General features: G+C 41.1%; 2 protein-coding genes across 7 annotated transcripts in view; one reads left to right on the forward strand and one right to left on the reverse strand.

Annotated features, from left to right (window-relative positions):
• The window catches only part of gabbr1a (gamma-aminobutyric acid (GABA) B receptor, 1a), a 59,521-nt gene extending 46,020 nt beyond the window's left edge, over nt 1-13,501 (forward strand). For 5 of the 6 annotated variants that reach the window (XM_029504458.1, XM_029504462.1, XM_029504461.1 and 2 more), the window contains 7 exons: nt 2,810-2,926; nt 4,254-4,364; nt 6,371-6,464; nt 8,460-8,587; nt 10,639-10,767; nt 11,501-11,644; nt 13,178-13,501. In XM_029504458.1, the coding sequence (XP_029360318.1) occupies nt 2,810-2,926; nt 4,254-4,364; nt 6,371-6,464; nt 8,460-8,587; nt 10,639-10,767; nt 11,501-11,644; nt 13,178-13,462 (1,008 nt within the window). In that variant the 3' untranslated portion in view covers nt 13,463-13,501. The remainder of the gene's footprint in view (nt 1-2,809; nt 2,927-4,253; nt 4,365-6,370; nt 6,465-8,459; nt 8,588-10,638; nt 10,768-11,500; nt 11,645-13,177) is intronic. The other variant, XM_029504463.1, reaches the window with a different exon arrangement.
• A 3,040-nt stretch (nt 13,502-16,541) lies between these two features.
• On the reverse strand, nt 16,542-18,313 carry tnfb (tumor necrosis factor b (TNF superfamily, member 2)). The gene is made up of 4 exons (XM_029504172.1): nt 18,051-18,313; nt 17,883-17,937; nt 17,718-17,777; nt 16,542-17,457 (listed from the first exon to the last, which is right to left on the reverse strand). Exons 1-4 carry the CDS (start codon nt 18,231-18,233, stop codon nt 16,988-16,990), a joined length of 768 nt encoding a protein of 255 aa, XP_029360032.1. The 5' UTR covers nt 18,234-18,313; the 3' UTR covers nt 16,542-16,987.
• Between the last annotated feature and the right edge of the window lie 635 nt (nt 18,314-18,948).

Genomic DNA, 18,948 nt, shown 5'->3' on the forward strand with positions numbered 1-18,948 from the left:
GAGTCACTCATTTGAATCAGGAAACATCCAGGACCAGATTTGGAGACCTCTGGAGGGGTCCGGTCTCTGGTCTAGTGGTCAGTCTCTGCTGGTCGTGCTGTGTGTTACGTCGTGTTCACCTTGATTAACAGACTGTCTAGTTCCTCCTCTGTCTCCTCTTATGATAGCACTTCTTGTCATAGATTCAGGACAACGGCAGAAATGGAGGTGAGGATTTGTGAGTTAGAGTCGCGGCTCCTCAATTTAGCTAGCTCATCTTATGCTAGTGCAGCTAGCTATAACGCTGGTAACCATGGTAACTAGCACAGTTACCATGGTTTTATATATATATATATATATATGGCGATTAAAAATAAATAAATAAATAAATCCTCCCTCTCTAAGTTTAGTTGAATATTTTACAAATTCAATCTGACTTCTCGGTTCTGAGTTTGAATTTCTAATGAGATCGGGGCCATGATTATAATCAGATGGGCTGAAGGGCAGTGACATTACATTTTTGGGTACATTAATCTTGTGCATGTTCACTCAAATGGAGCTGTCTGTCAAAGAGGTAAAGGGGCTTACCGAAGGGCAGTGTAGCACACTAAACTCGTTTTGTGTTACAGGCCTCAGCACACTGAGGGTTAAACTTTACAATCCAAAGGTTTAACAGTCGCCTCAACAGGCTGCGGCTCTTTGCTCTCAGATTAACTTTGGCTCCTTGTACTTGATTTGTGGCGGCGTTGGACCTTGCAGAGTTTTCAGTTTTTTGCACTACTCATTTGCAGCTGTCAGTTTCGTTACAATTCTGCATGATTGTGAAATTGTGTTCCGACTTACGCAAAAAGCCACATTTAGGTGACGCAAAGCCCTGCTAGTTTTCATGGTCGCTAGCTTTGGCACGCGGGCACATGCCAAACGAATCAGCAGCAGCAGCAGCCAGTTTAAGCTCTGGCACAATTGGTGAAATAATTGAGTGGATGTAGTTTTTTGGTGCTGGAGCCACAGAGTCGGACAATGGGAGCCCGGCAGTAATGAGGAGTGGGAGCAGCGCTGTTCATTTCCATTTCTGATGCCTCTCCGCTCTTTGTTCCTGTCCAGTTATTCTCTCTTCTGCCTCTGACCTTCTGGTCTGGATAGGTTTTTGCTTTATTTGTATTTTTCTCCAGCTCCTGAAACTTGCATTATCTTTCTCTTGCTCATCCTGTCTGCATCTCACCTTATCACTTGTCTTTTTTCCTGCTTTACCTTCTTCTCTTGTCTCTCCCCTTTGGCTCCTCTCGCAGCTCTTCTATCTATCCATCTCATCTTTTCTCACCTCCCTGTTCTGCAAAGCCTGTAAATGCACCTCCTTTGCTTCCCTCTCCTCACAGCTCTTTTTCATTTCATCAACACCTTTACTCTCTTGCTCTCCTCCTATCCCCCTCTCTGCCTCCTCCCCTCCTCTATTGTGTCCTCTTTTTCATCTCATCTGTACATTTTTTTGTTACTTTACATTTTATCTCAGTTTCTTAAGCTCACTCTTCACCTCGCTTCTGTACTTTCCTCTCTTTTTCACATCACTTTTCTCTTAAACCATTTCATCTTTTGACATCCTTCTTTTCTCAAATCATCATCATTCTCTTTCCTTGCTTTCCTGCCCTCCTTTTCCTTTCATCCTTTCCTCCTTTCTGCTCTCTCTATCTCTGTTTTATCTCATCTCATCTGTATCCTGAATTGGATCTGTGACTGTCTGAGCATCTTGGTTTTTTTTTTGTTTGTTTGTTTTTTTTTTTTTCCTGCCACGGTAAAGGCATTTTTTTTTAAGTAGAGAGCTTATGAGGAAACATCCTTTAAATCCCCCTTTCTTTTCTTCTCACTTCTATAGTCAGATTGACTTATTTATTTATTTATTTGGACAAAAATCTCTCTAATCAGTTTGAGCTTAACCACAACAGTTCAAATGAGAAAAGAGAGAAACTGTTGAAAATGTCTGCACTCAGTCACTCTGCACCCAGAGCAATAACCTTAATGAGCTGAGAGTTGTCGTTTGTTTGTCGACATAGTTTGTCCCCGGGGTGTGGATTGTGTATTGTTGTTGTTTTTTTGTTTTTTTTTTTCTTTTTTTTTTTTCTTTTTTTTTCCAGGCCTACCTTGTTACCAGCTGCGTACCAACAGAAAGCTGAAAAAGCAATCCCACACCCTTGATATGTTTCTAGTAACCCTAAATTATTCTTTATTTACAGGAAAAAAGGTTTGAATTAAGCACCAGGTCAAAGAAAAATCAGTGCAGAACAGACCTCAACACTGTCAGACCTTGTTTCACCAAGCAGATTATCAAAATGGGCTCATAAGACTTTATATTTATATAACGTTTATAAACACTTTCAGGAATAGTTTTAAGCAGCTGTAAGGTAGTTAAAATATTTATTAACAATATTCTGTATAATTACAACTCAGTTTCACTGTATTTAATTTGCTATATCTTAATTATCTGTTATTCCTTATTAAATGTTAGAAGAGGTATTTACCTTTCGACAGCCTCAGGCCAGAACAAGTAGGCTCAAACACAGCTTCCACCCAGAGGCAGTTAGATCGGCGAACTCCATTTCGTTCGAGTTTAGGAGTAATTTTAGATTAGTAAGTAAGTAATTATTATTAGTAAGTCAGTAATTTTAGATTATTTAATAGGTTATTTATTTGGTTTATTATTTTCTACTCTCCCTGACCTGAGTAAAAATTTTTTTATGCGCAAAACATGCAGATGACCATATATGTATATATGTATAAAATACGTATAGAAATATATATTTTGTAATTTTACAATGAAAATCCTCCTCTCCACCAGTTCCGGCTGTGGCTCCTCGGCCTCGGCTTCAGCCTGGCGTACGGCAGCATGTTCACCAAGATCTGGTGGGTCCACACACTCTTCACCAAGAAGGACGAGAAAAAAGAGAAGAAGAAGGTGAGAAAGACGAGTATGAGTGAATGAGCAAGGGCGGGATAAGACTCTCGGCGGTCTCTGGAGAGTACAGAGAGGCTGTGCAGCATGTGTGGCGCTGCCTGATTACAACAAAAAAAGTTTGAAACTTTGCTGGCTTCGTAGTAACATAAGCTCATAAGAGGCCAGCTCGGCGTCATTCACTCTGGCAGGGTTGTAGAAAGTCTGCAAGGATAAGAGTCTCGGACACACGCTGACATAGATACTGTACACATGCACACACACGGCACATGCACCTACACCCACATGCATGGGAACATGCAGATATTAGCAAATTTGGGCCGCACATGCCAACGTCATCAACTTGTATTTGCATGCTGGTGCGTTGAAGCGCGGGTGTGCGTGCGTCCTCTTGAAGATAGTGTGTCCTGGAGCCAGGGAGATACTGCCAGTCTGCGATGTGTTGTGGGAATTTCTAAGACCTAATCAGAAGAATAAGAGATTAAGCCATTTATGGAATATTTATGAATATGGATGAGTATTAAAGTTCTATGCAGAAATCCAACCTTCGAGGGGTTTATTATTTGAGCCAAAGCACAACGAATCGGGTTGACTTTCAACTCTCTTCGTGTCCACAGAAGGGCAATTTTCCAGAGAGCTCTATGTAAGTATTTAAAGGAACTTTCACAAATCGAGGAGAGAATGAGCACTTTTCAAATGGGTTTCCATGCAACTCAAGTGGAGAGGCGCCCAGGACTGTGTAATGTGTTTTCGTCTTTATTTTATTTTTCAGTTTTAGTCATCCTACGGCTGAATAGCTGTTACTATGTTGGAGGTGCTGAGAGTAAGCCAGCGTGGTCAAATAAAAAAGACATTGTGTGGAAAGACAAAAGGGGAGCAAAGTGGGAGAGCTCATTTTTGCTGCTTGTTTTCAGTTACGGGTGTATTGCTTCCATTATAGCTGGAGTTTAGAATAATGGAGTTGATATCAGTCGCTTTGGAAGCTGTCCACACAAAGGCACCGTCATCTCAGTGAGTATAAATGATGATTTCAGGTGGCAGCATAAATATAGCCACTGCGGTTCTCTGTGTGTTGCTTGAGGACACACATGCCAGCTCCCACTGCTCCTAAAATATACTTGGACACACACATTTGTACACACAGATGAGACACAGAAAGACCATTCGCGCCCAGTCATCCAGAAATCACAAGGACGCCTGTCGTATTATTTGTCTTGGTTGTTTGTCTTTGTTTGTGGACTGGCTAGTCATGCCCTTGTGCTGTGATGACTTGTTGTTGTTTTTCTTTTTTTAATTTGTCTTTTTTGTGTCTTTTCTTGTATTCACATAGCAACACTTGGAGCCGTGGAAACTCTACGCAACAGTCGGAGTGCTGCTGGCTATCGACTTCCTGTCACTCATGATTTGGCAGATTGTGGATCCTCTGCACATTACGGTCGAGGTAGAGTAGAAGAGACAGATGAGATAATTTACGTTTCATCACCCATTTGCACCGGCCGTGCAGCCGCTGTCATCAGTCAATAATGCAGTAATGAGACACTGAGCCTCGTTTGTAGAAATGTTCTCTCATTTTTATTCACCCTACGCTCAAAGAGCACAGTGGAAAACAAGGATAAATATTATGTCACTTTAAAAACACACGTGATCAGTAATACTCTGGCAGTGACATTTATGGCTTCAATAATTACATTTATTTGTTTAATGATAATTATATTGACTCACATTTGATTGAACTTTTGAAATGTTGCTCTGTTTAGAGTGGAGCATTTATACAATAAAGTATCTTTTTGTTTAATTAATTATTCATCAAACTGCTGAACAAACGAGTTCAATGAGCTTCCTGCCTCATAAAATATTTATCATTTAAAGGCTCCTGGAAGTTCTGATATTTAACTTCTTTAAACCTGCATTAATCAATATTTACTCTGTTAAAGGTCCCATATTTTACACTTCTCCAGTCGTTCATTTGCAAAGTTTATATCCCTGAGATATATTTGTGTATTTACTTTCCCAGGCTGCTCTCTGGAGCTATGGAAACAGCATGTTGGAAAGCCAATCAGAACCAAAGGCTTTCAGTCTGTCTTTTGATTTGGTTGAGTAAAAAAAAAAAAGCTGTGGACAGTGACATCACAAAATAAAGGCAGTCCTGGCAGCTCGTTTTTGACGGCCGTGTGTGTTTCTCCACAAACACACAAGTGCTTTGATGCTTTAAAAGATTATTATATCATTAACTTAACACACAGACCTAAAATCAAAAAGACATGGGAACCCTATTTTTTGATGATAATGGGACCTTTAATATTTATTGAACTATCTTTGTCATAAAAAGATGAATTGTCAACCAACTTTACAGATTTGTAGTCGCTCATTGATTTTGTTTGCTTCACTTATACCTATAGACATTAAACACACATTCAGTTTGGCTTCTTCTGCTCTTTGCAGTCTTTGTAAACAGTCATTTCCCGAAAAAGAGAAAGAAACTAGGCCCTCATAGAGCCACTACCATCCCAGTGCCATACTGTAGTCCAACAAATTTCACAGATATCTGGTAAACAAAGTTAAACATATAGCAGCAGAGAAGGAAGCTATAATTAACAGGAGTTTTGGAGGCCAACACACAAAAATGAAATGAGAACACATATTGGACTTAGATTTTTCTGGTTGTCAGAAACACAATTAGAAATACAAATAAAAGCTAATGTGCTCAGTCTCCTGCGTTGGCTTCAGGCTTCTAGTATAATTCCTGCTGGCTCTCTGTCACTCCGTCAGGAGACATTTGAATGGAACTGGGCTATTGTCACTGCTTGTAGTAACACCTGGGCCTTTCCTGCTATTATTTAAATTACTATTATTTTTATGTGGTGCAAATATGCCCAGTCTTTTTATGTTTGTTTTTGTACTCCTGCTGACAAACAAAGGGAAAAAAAAAAAAAATCAGCATTTGAGGGACAAATAATGCAAAAAGCCATTAATCAAAATGTGGCCCCACTGTGCCACAAGGTGTCAAAAACTCCACGGGGTCCCTCGACTTTCTGGAAACATTTCTCACAGCATTGGTGAAATCTCACTGCGATACTTAAAATTCATGCATTTTTATCCTTCCTTGCTGCCTCTGTTGGAACTAGATGTTGTTATCGGTCCAAATTTCCTTAAACTACAGTCGAGCCCACATGTCAAACGTTTTAAATGGCTATCTTTCATATTTATTGAATATCTGGTACTCTATTAATGCAGTCATCTATATCTGTCTTGTGGGAAGGACCTATTTACGCGGGGGACTCAACCGTGCAGTCACTGGAGCTTATGCTTACTGTGCATTTTTTTTTTTTAACCTCCTCCTCCAGTGTGCTGCTGTCTCATCGTTTCTTATTATCTCCCCTCTCCATTTTTCTCACCCTCCTTTCCTCTATCTCTTTTATCCTTTCCCTTTGTCCGTCATGTGAGTAGAAGTTCACTAAGGAGGCCCCTAAAGAAGATTTGGATGTCCTGATTCAGCCCTTGTTGGAGCACTGCAGCTCAGAGAAGATGAACACATGGCTCGGTATCTGACTTCTCTTCTTCTTAGTTTTTTTTTTTTTTTCCCACTCTCATTTCTCAATCTGTCCATTCATCAATGTTTTCCTTGCTCTTTGTCACGCACGTTGACAAATGCAGACTGATATATATATATATATATATATACACACACACACACACACACATACGTCACTGTCATTCACTCTGTATTAAGCAGCCCCCGCCGCCCCCTGACACTTTATTTTTTTTCTCTCTGCATTTCTATTTCTCCCCCTTAGCTTCTCGCTTTGTCGGCCCCCCCACCACCACCACCCCTCCACAACAGCTCTGTCTGTCTGTCTTTCTTAGTGTGGCAGCTCTTATGAAAGTATAATGGTGCTGAAATTCAAATAATGTGGGTCACAAACTGGGCCACTGCCCCATAGCATTTCCTTCCTCACAGAAGAAAAGACTGTGCTTTTAAATCAGCCAGTAAGAAAGAAACAATGGGCAGTCTGAGGATGTGTTGAACTTACTCGCTCATACCGTTTCTCTTTTCTTCCCCGCTTCTCTCATTTTCACTCATATTATCTGTTCTCTGTCAGAGCGTCAAACGCTGACCGGCTTTTCACATATTCAGCCTATGTATTTATTGTATCCACATTTTTGGCTTTTATACTTCTGCATAACCTGTCTCCTGTCTCCTCTGTGCCCATTGTAAGGTTCAGTGTTGTTGTTGCCTTCAGCAGCTGTGTTAAAGCCATTTGGGGGGGGAAAAAAAACAAAACTAAAGTGTATGTGGCATTAAACCTCCAAAAGGTCGAGAGACTGAAAGCGTCACAAAGACTTTGTTAAATCTATCATGTCGGTGATGAGGCTAACACTTGCATGCTAAATGAGAATGCTGATATACTGATGCTGATGCTTACATTTGTCAGCTAGCAGTAAACCCAGAGTACCTCTGAGTCTGGATTTGCAACGATTTGATCATAAACTGAAATGGACTAATTAAAAAGTTGGACCTAATAGTTGTGTGATGTGAAAAGTTGGATTCGCCCAAATATTTATAACTCTGACGGTGTGAATGTTGGTACCACAACTAGAAGAATCCATCTATTGCTGGTGAGGCAATTAAAACTTCAAACATGAACGCCGCGGTAGCGGGAAAATTCAGGGGATCAACAAAGTCATTTGGATTCGTGTCTCTTTGTCCCAAATGCCACAGCAGTAAGAAAAAGGTTGTTGAAAGGCGTCGCTGCCTTTACTGCTACTCTGGCAGAGTGCCTCAAAACAGAGGCAACAAATGCCAAGGTACCCCGATTTTAAGCCTACAGAGATATTTTTTGTTATTCTAGTTATTTAGTGAGTATACTTTGTTACTCTGGAGCAACAGATGGGCTTTTCTTTGTGCTTTTGATATCGCCTGTCTTCAGTACAATTCAGTGAATATGAACAAAACTCTAGAAACAAGGCTGTTCTTTGATCTCTCTGTGTGTCACTAAGACTCTGCCATCTATCTCCGAATCCTGGAACACATTCTGTGTTACATGATACGCCAAAAGACATTTCAAGGTATAATACCAATATAGAAGACTTCAATTTGTTATTTTCTGGGGCCATTCATCAATATAGAGAGCGAAAGGACACGGGAAAGGTGGAACAGAGAGTCCGTGAGGGACGTACAATAAAAGGTCCAGTCAGTCGGGAATCAAACTCAGTACGCCCTTATGATACGAAATGCAACCAGTCAGCCATCAGTTGCCTCCATTACTGTCTGCCTGCAGCACATAAGGCCTGCAACGCGTGCAACTTGACCATCGTAAAAAAAAAAAACAAAAACACCATTGAATCATGAACACTGCATCTTAATGCATGTTTGCTCATCTCCAGACGATAAAACGGCCGCAGAGGCTCAGAGCGTTTGGTCCAGTTTGTCTGGTATACATGCACTAAGATGCTTCTTTAATTAAACTACCACTGCTACTGTTAATTATTATTACACAGGTGTCACTATTCTACCTGCATCCTCTCCTTCCCGCAGGTGTGGTTTATGGCTACAAGGGGCTGCTGCTGCTGCTCGGCATATTTCTGGCTTACGAGACCAAGTCCGTCTCCACTGAAAAGATCAATGACCACCGGGCTGTGGGGATGGCTATTTACAACGTTGCTGTGAGTCCAAAAAAGAAACGACACTGTCATGCGTAAACTCTTGTTTCTTGGTTGCTGCTGTCTGCCTTTTTTTTTTTTTTTTCCTGCTGTTTCTGTCCCTCTGCAAAGAGCACTCTGTAGAATGGTGAACATTAAAGTGGCAATAAGCACGTTTTTTTATTGCCCCCTAGCACAAAATGACTGTCGTATATCTGTGAAGGGTTAATCAATGCCAGCGCCTCAGTGATTGCTTTGCTTGGTGCTGAGATTTCTGGCTTCAAGACGGCACTTTCTTGCTCATTTCAAAACAAAACAGGCCAACTGACCAGCATTTCAAGATATTTCAGCTGCAAGCTTCACGCTCCAAGGGCAACTTCTTCTGTTTCTGCTGGTTGTTTATAAAAGTTAATGAAGGTCAAAGATAACTTAATGCCCCTTTAAAGCCTCGCCGTGTATTTTTCTGATTTTAGTAGGCCAAGGTCTCTACATTCCCCAGTTTGTAACAATCTTCAAAAACCCCAAACAGTAGACTATAAATGAAAACCTCCCAATGCAACCTCTGGGACGCACTGAATATGGCGGATTGATGATCTGGTATAAAATAACGAAGAGTACATGCTGGCAGTTTGGTTGGAACAATTCAAAAAAAGGTTTACTATTGAAATATTCAAGCTTATCTGAAAGTATATGTTGAGTTTTCATTCCCTAAAAGACAAATTTCTATCCAAATCATAACACTGCCAGTGCACAGCGACATCTTATATGAATCCTAAGTCGGGAAGATGATGGCGCCCGTGGTGCCGGGATTGGAACAGACGTAGCTCAGGTCTCTTTTGTAAAATGAAAGCTTGTTCTCTACGGGACTTGATCCTGGTGAAATAAATGTTAACTAAAATCATTCAAACACAAAATGGTGCAACACAAAATTTTATAATGCTGTTTTTATAAGACAGCGTTCTTTCACTGCAGTGCCAAGCGTACACAGTTCATGGCATATAGCGTGATAGTTGCGTATTGTCTCTGGGTGTGGATGGCAGTTTGTGTGGTTTGTGTCGTATTATAGTATATAAGTATAACGCTAAGCACGGCCATCAGTAATAAAAAGTTGTCAGTGGCTGTTAATAGCAAGTGAATCATCTTAAACTGAGCCACCTTGGATGCACATTACACAGAAATGGCTCCCATTATGTTCACTTTAGCCACTTAAGACAAACACTCACTGCCATTTCCTGACACCTGACAGAAACTTTGAAACTGATATGAAATATCTTTTGGGGAGGCGTTTTCTGTCATGTTAACTGCCAAAAGAGTTTTTCTGTTTTGATCAGAAGCAGGCAAACATTTTTTCCTTTTAGTTTTTAACTGGCGTCTTTACAGCGTTGCTAGTCCTCGCTCAGAATCCCATTAAGACATAAAAGAAAGAGCATCCAAATGAGCAGCCAAATACTTGTCAACTGTTACTTTGTGGATAGCTAGCTAATAAATGGATCGATTTATTTTTTTTATTTATTTTCTTTTTTGGCTCTTTTCATCAAGAATTTATTATTGCGGTCTTGTTTCTGGTCGTTTACGGGGCCGTTAAGTGCATCTCATTTCATCAACGAATTTCACAACATGAGGCAAGTCTAATGTTATTATTTCACGTTATGATATGCACATTTCAGTTTTATGGTGATGTCAATAGTAAATGGTGTCTTTAAAGGGGCCTCCTTTCTCTTTGCTAAGCTGTGAGCTTCAGGCCCTGATGAGATGACAATGTGGTGATTGTCAGAGCGCTGTTGCTACTTCAGTCATGACTTTTTAATGCTGTTTTCACATGGGAGCCTTCCCCGGAATGATAAACAGATGCCTAATGCTTTTATGGATATGATTTTATTTTTATTTATTTATTTTTTTTCTCCACCCGCTCTCCTCCTCTTCTCTCACCCACATACTTTATTCTCCACCTGCTTACCACTAACAACCCTCTGCCTCCTCTCTTCTCTTTTTCAAAACAAACTCACCTTTCCTCTTCCTTTTGTTTTAACCTTCCTCTCTTTCTTTTCCGTTTGTCTGTCCTCCTTTTCCTGCAGGTGTTGTGCCTGATCACAGCTCCGGTGACTATGATCCTGTCTTCGCAGCAGGACGCCTCCTTTGCCTTTGCCGCTCTAGCAATAGTCTTCTCTGCCTACATCACGCTGGTGGTGCTTTTCGTGCCCAAGGTGCTCTGATGACTGATACTTTTAGGAACTGCTGCACACACTGACAATTACACTGCAAAAGTCAGAGGCCCCAGTCTTATTTGGGAGCAGGGTCCCATCTGGTCTGCATGATGCATGAAAATGACAGTTTTCTGGAAGCTTACATTATTTAGTCTGACAGCGCTGCACTTTCAAAATATACTAAACCCACTTAGATGTTGAGGACGGCATTGTGCTGGCTGTGATTATTAAATAATAATAAAGTTTTTACATTTTAATTTGCTGTAAACATTTGGTTTTAGGAACGAAAAAAATAAAATCCTGGCACAGAACAGAGTGAGATATTTCAGACGTTTGGCAGCAGCTACAATGATTTGTTTGAAATAAATAGAAGAAGAGATTTGTTGTGCACAAGAGCACTGCTGCAGACAGCTGTGCAAACAGAGGAAAGAGTGCCACCTACAGAAATTAAACACAACACGACATCGCATCATGGTTTGATTGTCATGCCATTTTTGGGAGCGCAGTGCAGACAACACAGCAGTCATGATGTCACCAAACAAAAAACTAAACGAAGTAAGAACACTTTATATTAACTTTTGTTATGACCTCTAGAAGCCTGCAGTCAAATGCGGCTAAAAGGGCTGCAGATATTAAAATTGTGTTTTCATTATATGCATGATTCATTGAGCATCGTGCTCACTCACAGCTTGATTTTCCTCTTTATTGACTTCTCGCTCTCGTGTCGGTCTAGATGCGGCGCCTGATCACCCGTGGCGAATGGCAGTCAGAGCAGCAGGACACTTTGAAGACCGGCTCGTCCACCAACAACAACGACGAGGAGAAGTCCAGGCAGCTCGAGAGGGAGAACAGGGAGCTGCAGAAGATCATCCAGGAGGTGAAGGCATTAAACACACAGTGCATTATGCAGCCACACACGCATTATTATTAATATCATTAAACACGCAATCCATGTAGACTTATAATGTACATTTCCATATTCGTAACATTCAGAAGTCATCCTATAGGTAAATTTGTATCATACATATATTCATGGACGTATAGGTACAATGTCTCTGCCTTATACACACGTCGCACTTCTGCAAAGGAGCACGCTGCATAAATTGTGAAAATGGAGGATACAGAAAAGTCTTTCAACGTTGTCACATACACATGTTGTCATCCTTCTTTGCACTATTGAATTATTGCATGGTTGACTGGTTTTCTTTGATAATGTAACCATCATTTATCATGAGGTGAAAAATGGCTTTCACTGTCGGTACCGGTATATTCAATTAGATGTTGTGTATGATATTTAAAAGAAAAGACGGAAAATCTTCTACATACATGAAATCTCCCTGTCTACTCGTAGTCTACCAGTACAGTAGGTCTGCTCATCCAGTGAGTGAGCGAGAGAGAGAGACTGATTCCTGCATCGAACACTGAGATCGGGACACAAAACAGCCATAAAACTTTGACTGGCCTAAACACACATTTCAAAGACCATCCAAAAAAAAAAAAAGAAATGCCAGCTGAATATTAAAACTACAACATACTCTGTGAATATCTGAGCAAACATGCAGTAAAAGTCAGTGCAAAGAGGGCGACAGCTCCTCTCATTTAGCTAAATAAACAAACTAAAAAAATAAATAAATAAATGTGTGTACAGGATTCGAGCTGCCAGCTCCGCTTACTGAAACCATTAATCAATAACTACATGCGAGGTTGCTTTCAAACAGATGGTTCTTATTCAGAGTTTCTGCAGAAACATTCAGATATTGACCCCCTCAAGACAAGATAGGTTGAACACAACTGAGTGAATAATCATGGTTCAGGTTCATACACTTCAAAATTCTTTCACTGCACTGCATCCTTATTGAAGCTGGGCAGAAAGAAATGACGACATGATGGTTTCATCCTGTTTAAGATTTTTATTTTTTACCACTGATGTATTTACAAGACTACTTTTTTCGAGTTGTAAAAGTAGATATCAGCAAATGTTAGAGCTTCCTATGAAGACACAGGAGTCTCAGCTGTTGGCAGGTCCTTGTGCTTGCAACTATATTATAGTGAAATTATAATTAAAAAGATTGTACAAACATGACCAATGGGTAAAAGTGGGACCAGTCAGAGCAAATACAAATCCAATTTCAGCAACCAAAGAGACCCAAGAGAAAAAATTAAAAAGGCCAAAATTACTTATCATCATCATCATCATCAATACAAACATTAATTCAACATGCAAGTTCCATGATCAGGGGATCCTTGTTTCATTGTAGTTTAGTAGCAACTGCTTCTCCAAGTTCTTTTGAAAGATGCGTTTTAGAGTTTAATTTGTGCGTTTATGTCAACCTTATGAGGCATTGTGTTCTTTTTGTTGATTCGGAACACTCCTCCCCTTTTGTGTGTTTTTTTTTTTTTTTTTTTTTAGAAAGAAGAGAGGGTGTCGGCGCTGCGCAATCAGCTGGCCGAACGTCAGGCTCTACGTAACCGCCGCCGACCCTCCACGGGCCAGAATCAGAACCACAACGCCCCGCCGCCCTCGGTCCAGCCGGATCCCAAGTCTCTGCTTCCGCCGCCCGGCTACCCGAACCCCAGCACGGACAATCATTCCCTGCCGCCCTCCTTCTCCAACTCCTCCAACCTCTACCCAGCAGACAGCAAGATGAGCCGCAACCACTGTCACAACAGCCAGATCCCGCTGCTGTATAAATAGGTGAGGCACGGAGGAGGAGGCGGGGAGGGCAGCAGCGGTCAGCGGGTGGGGGTGGCAGTCACACAGTGCACACAGGCCGGGCGTTGGGTGGGGGTGGGGGGGGGACACAAAACACAAGGAGACACTGTGACTTTCACTCGTTCGGGCGGAGAGCACAGCGACGTAGTGACACTGTTTTAAAATACGGCGTGGAAGCACAAACAAGTACACGGGGGTGGCTTCACACTCGGCAGCTTCAGGGAGAGTCGCACAGGTAACACCCGTCCTCACAGTTTTGATCTTACTGTGTTCAACTCAGCAACAAGGCACTTGTGACAGGTCAACACGGCAACAAGCACATCTCCAGGCTGTCAGCACTGGAGGACAAGTGACTGGATAGATCTCTTCGACATTCCTCTCCCTCATTCGTTTTCTTGTTCTGTTGTGGAGACGCTGCATCCAGAATCTTAAAAGGAAAATGTTTGTGTTTGTGTCTTTGCTATATTGTCTCCACCTTTTGTCTTCGAGTTTGTGACTAGACAAGCACATACAGTAGTGATTAATATAGTTCTGTAATATCTGATCTGTTCTGTCATGGAGATGTTGTTCGATTATTTGTTTACTTTTCCAGAGAATTGTGAACACTGAGATTTACCGAGGGACAAAGCAATGTACAGCTTTTTTTTTTCCCCAGTGTCTGAGAGTGTCTGAACCCTGGTCTCACTGAAAAGCGATAATGTGCGTTATTTAATAGCCATAACTTAGAAAGGCCAAGGAGCTTGGCATGTACGGATGTTTGCAGTCAGCACTGCATCTTAAAAAGCCAGTCCTTTGCTAGTGTTTGAACATTAGACCCATTTTAAAGGATCAAAATCTGCTGATATTTAAGAACAATTTTGATATTTTTTTCCATTTGAAATAATGATTTTCAGTTTGTTTTTTGTTTTGTTTTTTTTTTTCCTTTTTGGTTGTTGTTGTTGTTGTTGTTGGGTGTTGGGTTTTGTTTTGTTTTTTTTATAGAGAGAGACGCTGTTTTATCTCTTCGGCAGCACAGTAAAAATCGCAGCCATCAAATAAATCCTCCACCCAAATTATCATGTAGACGTATCAGCAGCCACTGCTGCAGCTGACCGATGTGTTTTGTAGGTAATAACCCAGAAGAAGATAAAAATAAAAAAAAATCCCAAACTTTAAAAACTCTAAATTCAATATTATGCCAGAAGAAAAGTTTGTACTTTACGCCTGCTGAAAATAAAGCACAGTTTATATTTATATGGAGGTGTGGGGACTTCTACGATGGCTGTTTCTGTAGATGTTCGGTGGAAGCACAGTTTTTATACATGTTGCATGTCATCATTGGGAGCTTCTTTTATTTGAAAAAGATCTTCTGTTTTGTTTTATCATTTTATATATTTTTCCATACCTGACAATCTGGATGGATGTCCGTTTCCGTTTTTTGTTTGTTTGTTTTTTCCATTTTAGATAACTGTAAATGTAAAGATGGATCATAAGCAACGGGACATAATGTATTTACTCAGCAGTTAATCTGGATGTACTATTTCATTCATGAGCAATTTCCAGATTTTATAAAACAACCTGAACAGCTTTATCAGCAGGTACAAAAATACTTTGACGAATGTTTCTAAATATATATACAGATATAAATATATATAAATATATTTCAGTGTGCACTTGAACTGAACAAAATATGGTTACTCCACTTTGTGTTGCTGTTACTCGAATACATTTTAGCTCAGGGTATGGAGAAGGACAGTCATAAATGAATGAAATAGGCCATATTTATTAACTGTGCAGTTCATGGGTCAGATAGTGTAACATATGAATGCAGAAATAATTTAGAAAATGCTCTATTATCTTGCACATATATGGCAACATATACATGGATTTGGGGATATTTGTATTCACTATATCTAAGATCTTAAATGTTAATATATTTCAGAGTATGTGTATGCAAATATATGGGTACCATGAATAAAATCATTGTTTCTTTTTTTCACACGGCATTTTTCTGTTTCAGTCAAACCTTTTGCCTCGATGGAAATCTGGAGCAGCTCTCAGATCAGCCAGGTCATAAACTCTTCAGCATGTTTGCTTTTGAGACGTAAAGCTTCTTGGAGGAGAAAAAAAAAATAAAAAATCACTCCCTGATGTTAAAACAAACATTTCGATATTCTGATCACACAACCAAGCTTGTTTACATTATCCACTAGATGTCACCAGTTCTTTGTTGCTCTTCTGACTCATTTTAACCCAAAAGCCATTAACTCTCTTAATAGTTCTCAACAGGTTGGCCTACTGGAGTCAAGCAGTAAATAAAGAGGAGATTATTAGCTCAAAGTGGGAAGTGGTTTGCAGCACAGCGTCCAGCAGCAGAGGCCGGTGGGAAACTCATTACTGAGACAATAACGGGATGTTTGTAGATAAATGGAACAGAAATAGACAAATGGCTCCCAAGTACATCCGATATTTGTGTCATGTCTGTTTTTAGGCAATGATGATGATTTCTAAAAAAAAAAAAAAAAAAAAGATCTGCAGCCCCATGACCCCAAAAGCCCACACACACACACACACACGCACGCACTCTATGAAATCACATACACACTTCCTCCCATGGCAGCTTTCTTTCCAGCTGACTGAGGCTAAAGTATGTGGTAATAGAGGGAAAGTGGTTGGTGGCGTGGTGGAGTGGAGGGAGGTTGCAGGGTGTGTGTGTTTGAGTCCGTGGGGGTGGGGGTGGGGGAGTGTCAGCGGGGAAAACCCGCGCTGGGCTGAGGCTTCTGTGGGCCTCCACCTGACACAGCACTCAGAGAGACTCAGAAAAGCAGGAAATTCCCCTTGTCTGATCTAACAAAGGAAGTATCTGCTGGCTGTGGAGGAATTTCAGAGTAGCTCTTTGCCAAATAATGAAGCAAGTTCACAACTGTGTGCGTGTGTGTGCGTGCGTGTCTGTGTGTTTGTGTGGTTGAGCCCCTGCCCTGGCTGACTGGAGCTGTTTGCAAACTTTCGCTTTGGTAAATTTATATTCAGCCTTTGTAATGATGCAATGTTGTGGGGTTTTTTTTATTTTATTTTATTTTGAATTAAGTGCATATAAACTACATAAATACAATCTTTACCACTAATCCCATAATTTTAAATACAAATAAATAGAAATAAATACATGCAGAGAACAATAGGATAGGGTACCAGTCTTCCAACATCGCCTCTGCAGCGAAGACAAGTGTCATCTGATACAGCAGACAAAGTTTATCCTACTACAATCTCAGGTCAGTATAAATAAAGAACAAAAAGTGTCTGTAATAGTAATAAGTAATGTTGCAAACTGTTACAGTTCATAGGATTTCTAGAAATCAGCTTTTATCTCCATTGAGATTTAAACATTTCTATGTCACCATGAAGATGAATAGTAACGAAAATAAAAAGTATATATATATACATATAAAAAAAAAAAAAGAAAAGAAGCCAATGCTATTGGCACTGTGCGGTTTTGTCTCTTCACCTTTAGTATCGTAACAAAGAGTCATTTCAAAGTGCAAACACACCAAAGAAAGTCTTGCCCTCGTCAGTGTCCAGCTCTGAGAGCTGGTTGGTTTCCGTCCTCAGCGTGTCTCCTTTATTGAGCTGGAAGACGGCGCCCAGATAAATGGCATTGTACCAGCCACGTCCGTCTCTGTAACTGTCCTCCTCCTGAGCAGTGGTTTGGCACGCCGACCTCACCGCACTCATCAGAGCTGCCTCACCGCCGATGGAGTCTGAGTGCCGCAAGATCCTGTGGCTGAGGGGTCTGAAGCGTTTTCCCGGCTCCTCCTCTTCGTCCTCGCCGTCGCTGCAGGTGACTCTGAACGATGCCTGGCTGTAGACGAAGTACAGGCCGGTTTGCGGGATCACAATCCGGTTGTCAGCCAGCCTGAAGCCGCCCTGAGCGAAGGCCTGGCCTTGACCGTTCTTCCACTCCAGCTGATTTTTCAAGCTGTCATCGTCCTCGTCGTAGCTACCTGGATACAGAAGGAGCAACGTTAGAGCCGTGATAACTCTTCAGGGCTTCAAACATTGGAGCAAAAGGCTAACAGTTGTGTTGTCAAGACGATGGAATGAGTGAATAACTTGTGCAACAATTTCCTTATTGTGCTGACTAAGAGACTTCTCTAAAGGAGCAACAAATATCACACAAGTGGATGAAAGAGTCTGAGAAGCTCATTTCAAAGCCGAGGTCATGGGCCCTTTGTTTGCGGAGAACCAAATCAAGGCGACTCACCTTCTAAATGGATGGCTGCCTTGGCTTTGCTGCTGATTCGCTTCAGTGTGTAGTGTGGATCTGAGGAGAGGAGAACAAACGTGAGCTTGTCTCAAAAAAGACTTAAGTAGATCCCACAAAACCCCTCAGATTATTTCTTAAATCAGCAAGCACGGCTCTAATCACCTGTTTTGTCAGCAGACTCCTTCTCTGTTAGTGCTTCTGTTTTTCCAGGTTGTGGCTGTTTTGGAAGAGAGAAAGAGTTTAGAGTTTAGAGATGCATACATTTTCTTTTCTCTTGTTCTGCCAATTAAAAGATTTCTCATCAGATTCAGAGAAAAGGTTTCTCCTTACCATCAACTGCTGCCCATTCCAGTGCCAAACCAGCAGCAGGGTGCCTCCAAAGAAAAGGGCCATGGTGACAAGAACCCCGATCACCTTCCATATTCCCTCAGCAGATGACTTCTTCTCTACCAAAATCACCCTCCGGTCCTCAAGCCCCATCTCCACGTCTGCTGGTGCGGTGGTGTAGTCCATACTGTGAGCAAATTCTCTCCCTGCACAATCTTCAAAATGAGCAATTGGAGCACTCTGGGGTGAGTAGTAGTACTTCTCTCTTTGTGTTGCTATTGTGTTAAGAGTGAACTTGTGCCAGAGAGCTTGTAGTATTTATGCTGCGCCGGCTGCCTCAGCAGAAGGGAAACTCCAGTGATGTCACTTGGTAAGTGGAGACAGTGCATGAGGCAGTGGCAGAGCAGCATGGGCCACGGAGAGAAACGAGCGACGTCTGGGAGGGGAAAGAAAAATCACAGAAATTTTAGTGGAGTTTCACCAGAGTGAGCAACCCAATGGGAATCGTGGTTTTTCGATGGGACAGTTGTTGGTAGCCGATTTAGGGTTTTAGAATAAATAACACAGTGTTGTAACACACGCACGGTGAAATTCATGCACAAACACAAATATGAGCAAACACAAAGTCATAAACACAGTTAAACACATACCGAGTTAATTAGGAGCTGAGCCACCCGCAGAATGTGAGCTCTCTCTGTAACTGCTGAGGTTTACACTTAAATACGAAGCTCACCGACATTTTGAGGTCACATCAGACCAGATGTTTTGAAACCTCACATAAATGTGAGCTCACAGACAAAATCAACCTGTTCATCTGCTATTTTGGTAACACACATAAACACATGCAGCATGTTTACTAATGTGAAACATTTGTCAGCCATTATAACTGACAGAAGTGTAA

The sequence above is a fragment of the Echeneis naucrates genome, chromosome 6, assembly GCF_900963305.1.
Source record: "Echeneis naucrates chromosome 6, fEcheNa1.1, whole genome shotgun sequence".
NCBI classification, from domain to species: domain Eukaryota; kingdom Metazoa; phylum Chordata; class Actinopteri; order Carangiformes; family Echeneidae; genus Echeneis; species Echeneis naucrates.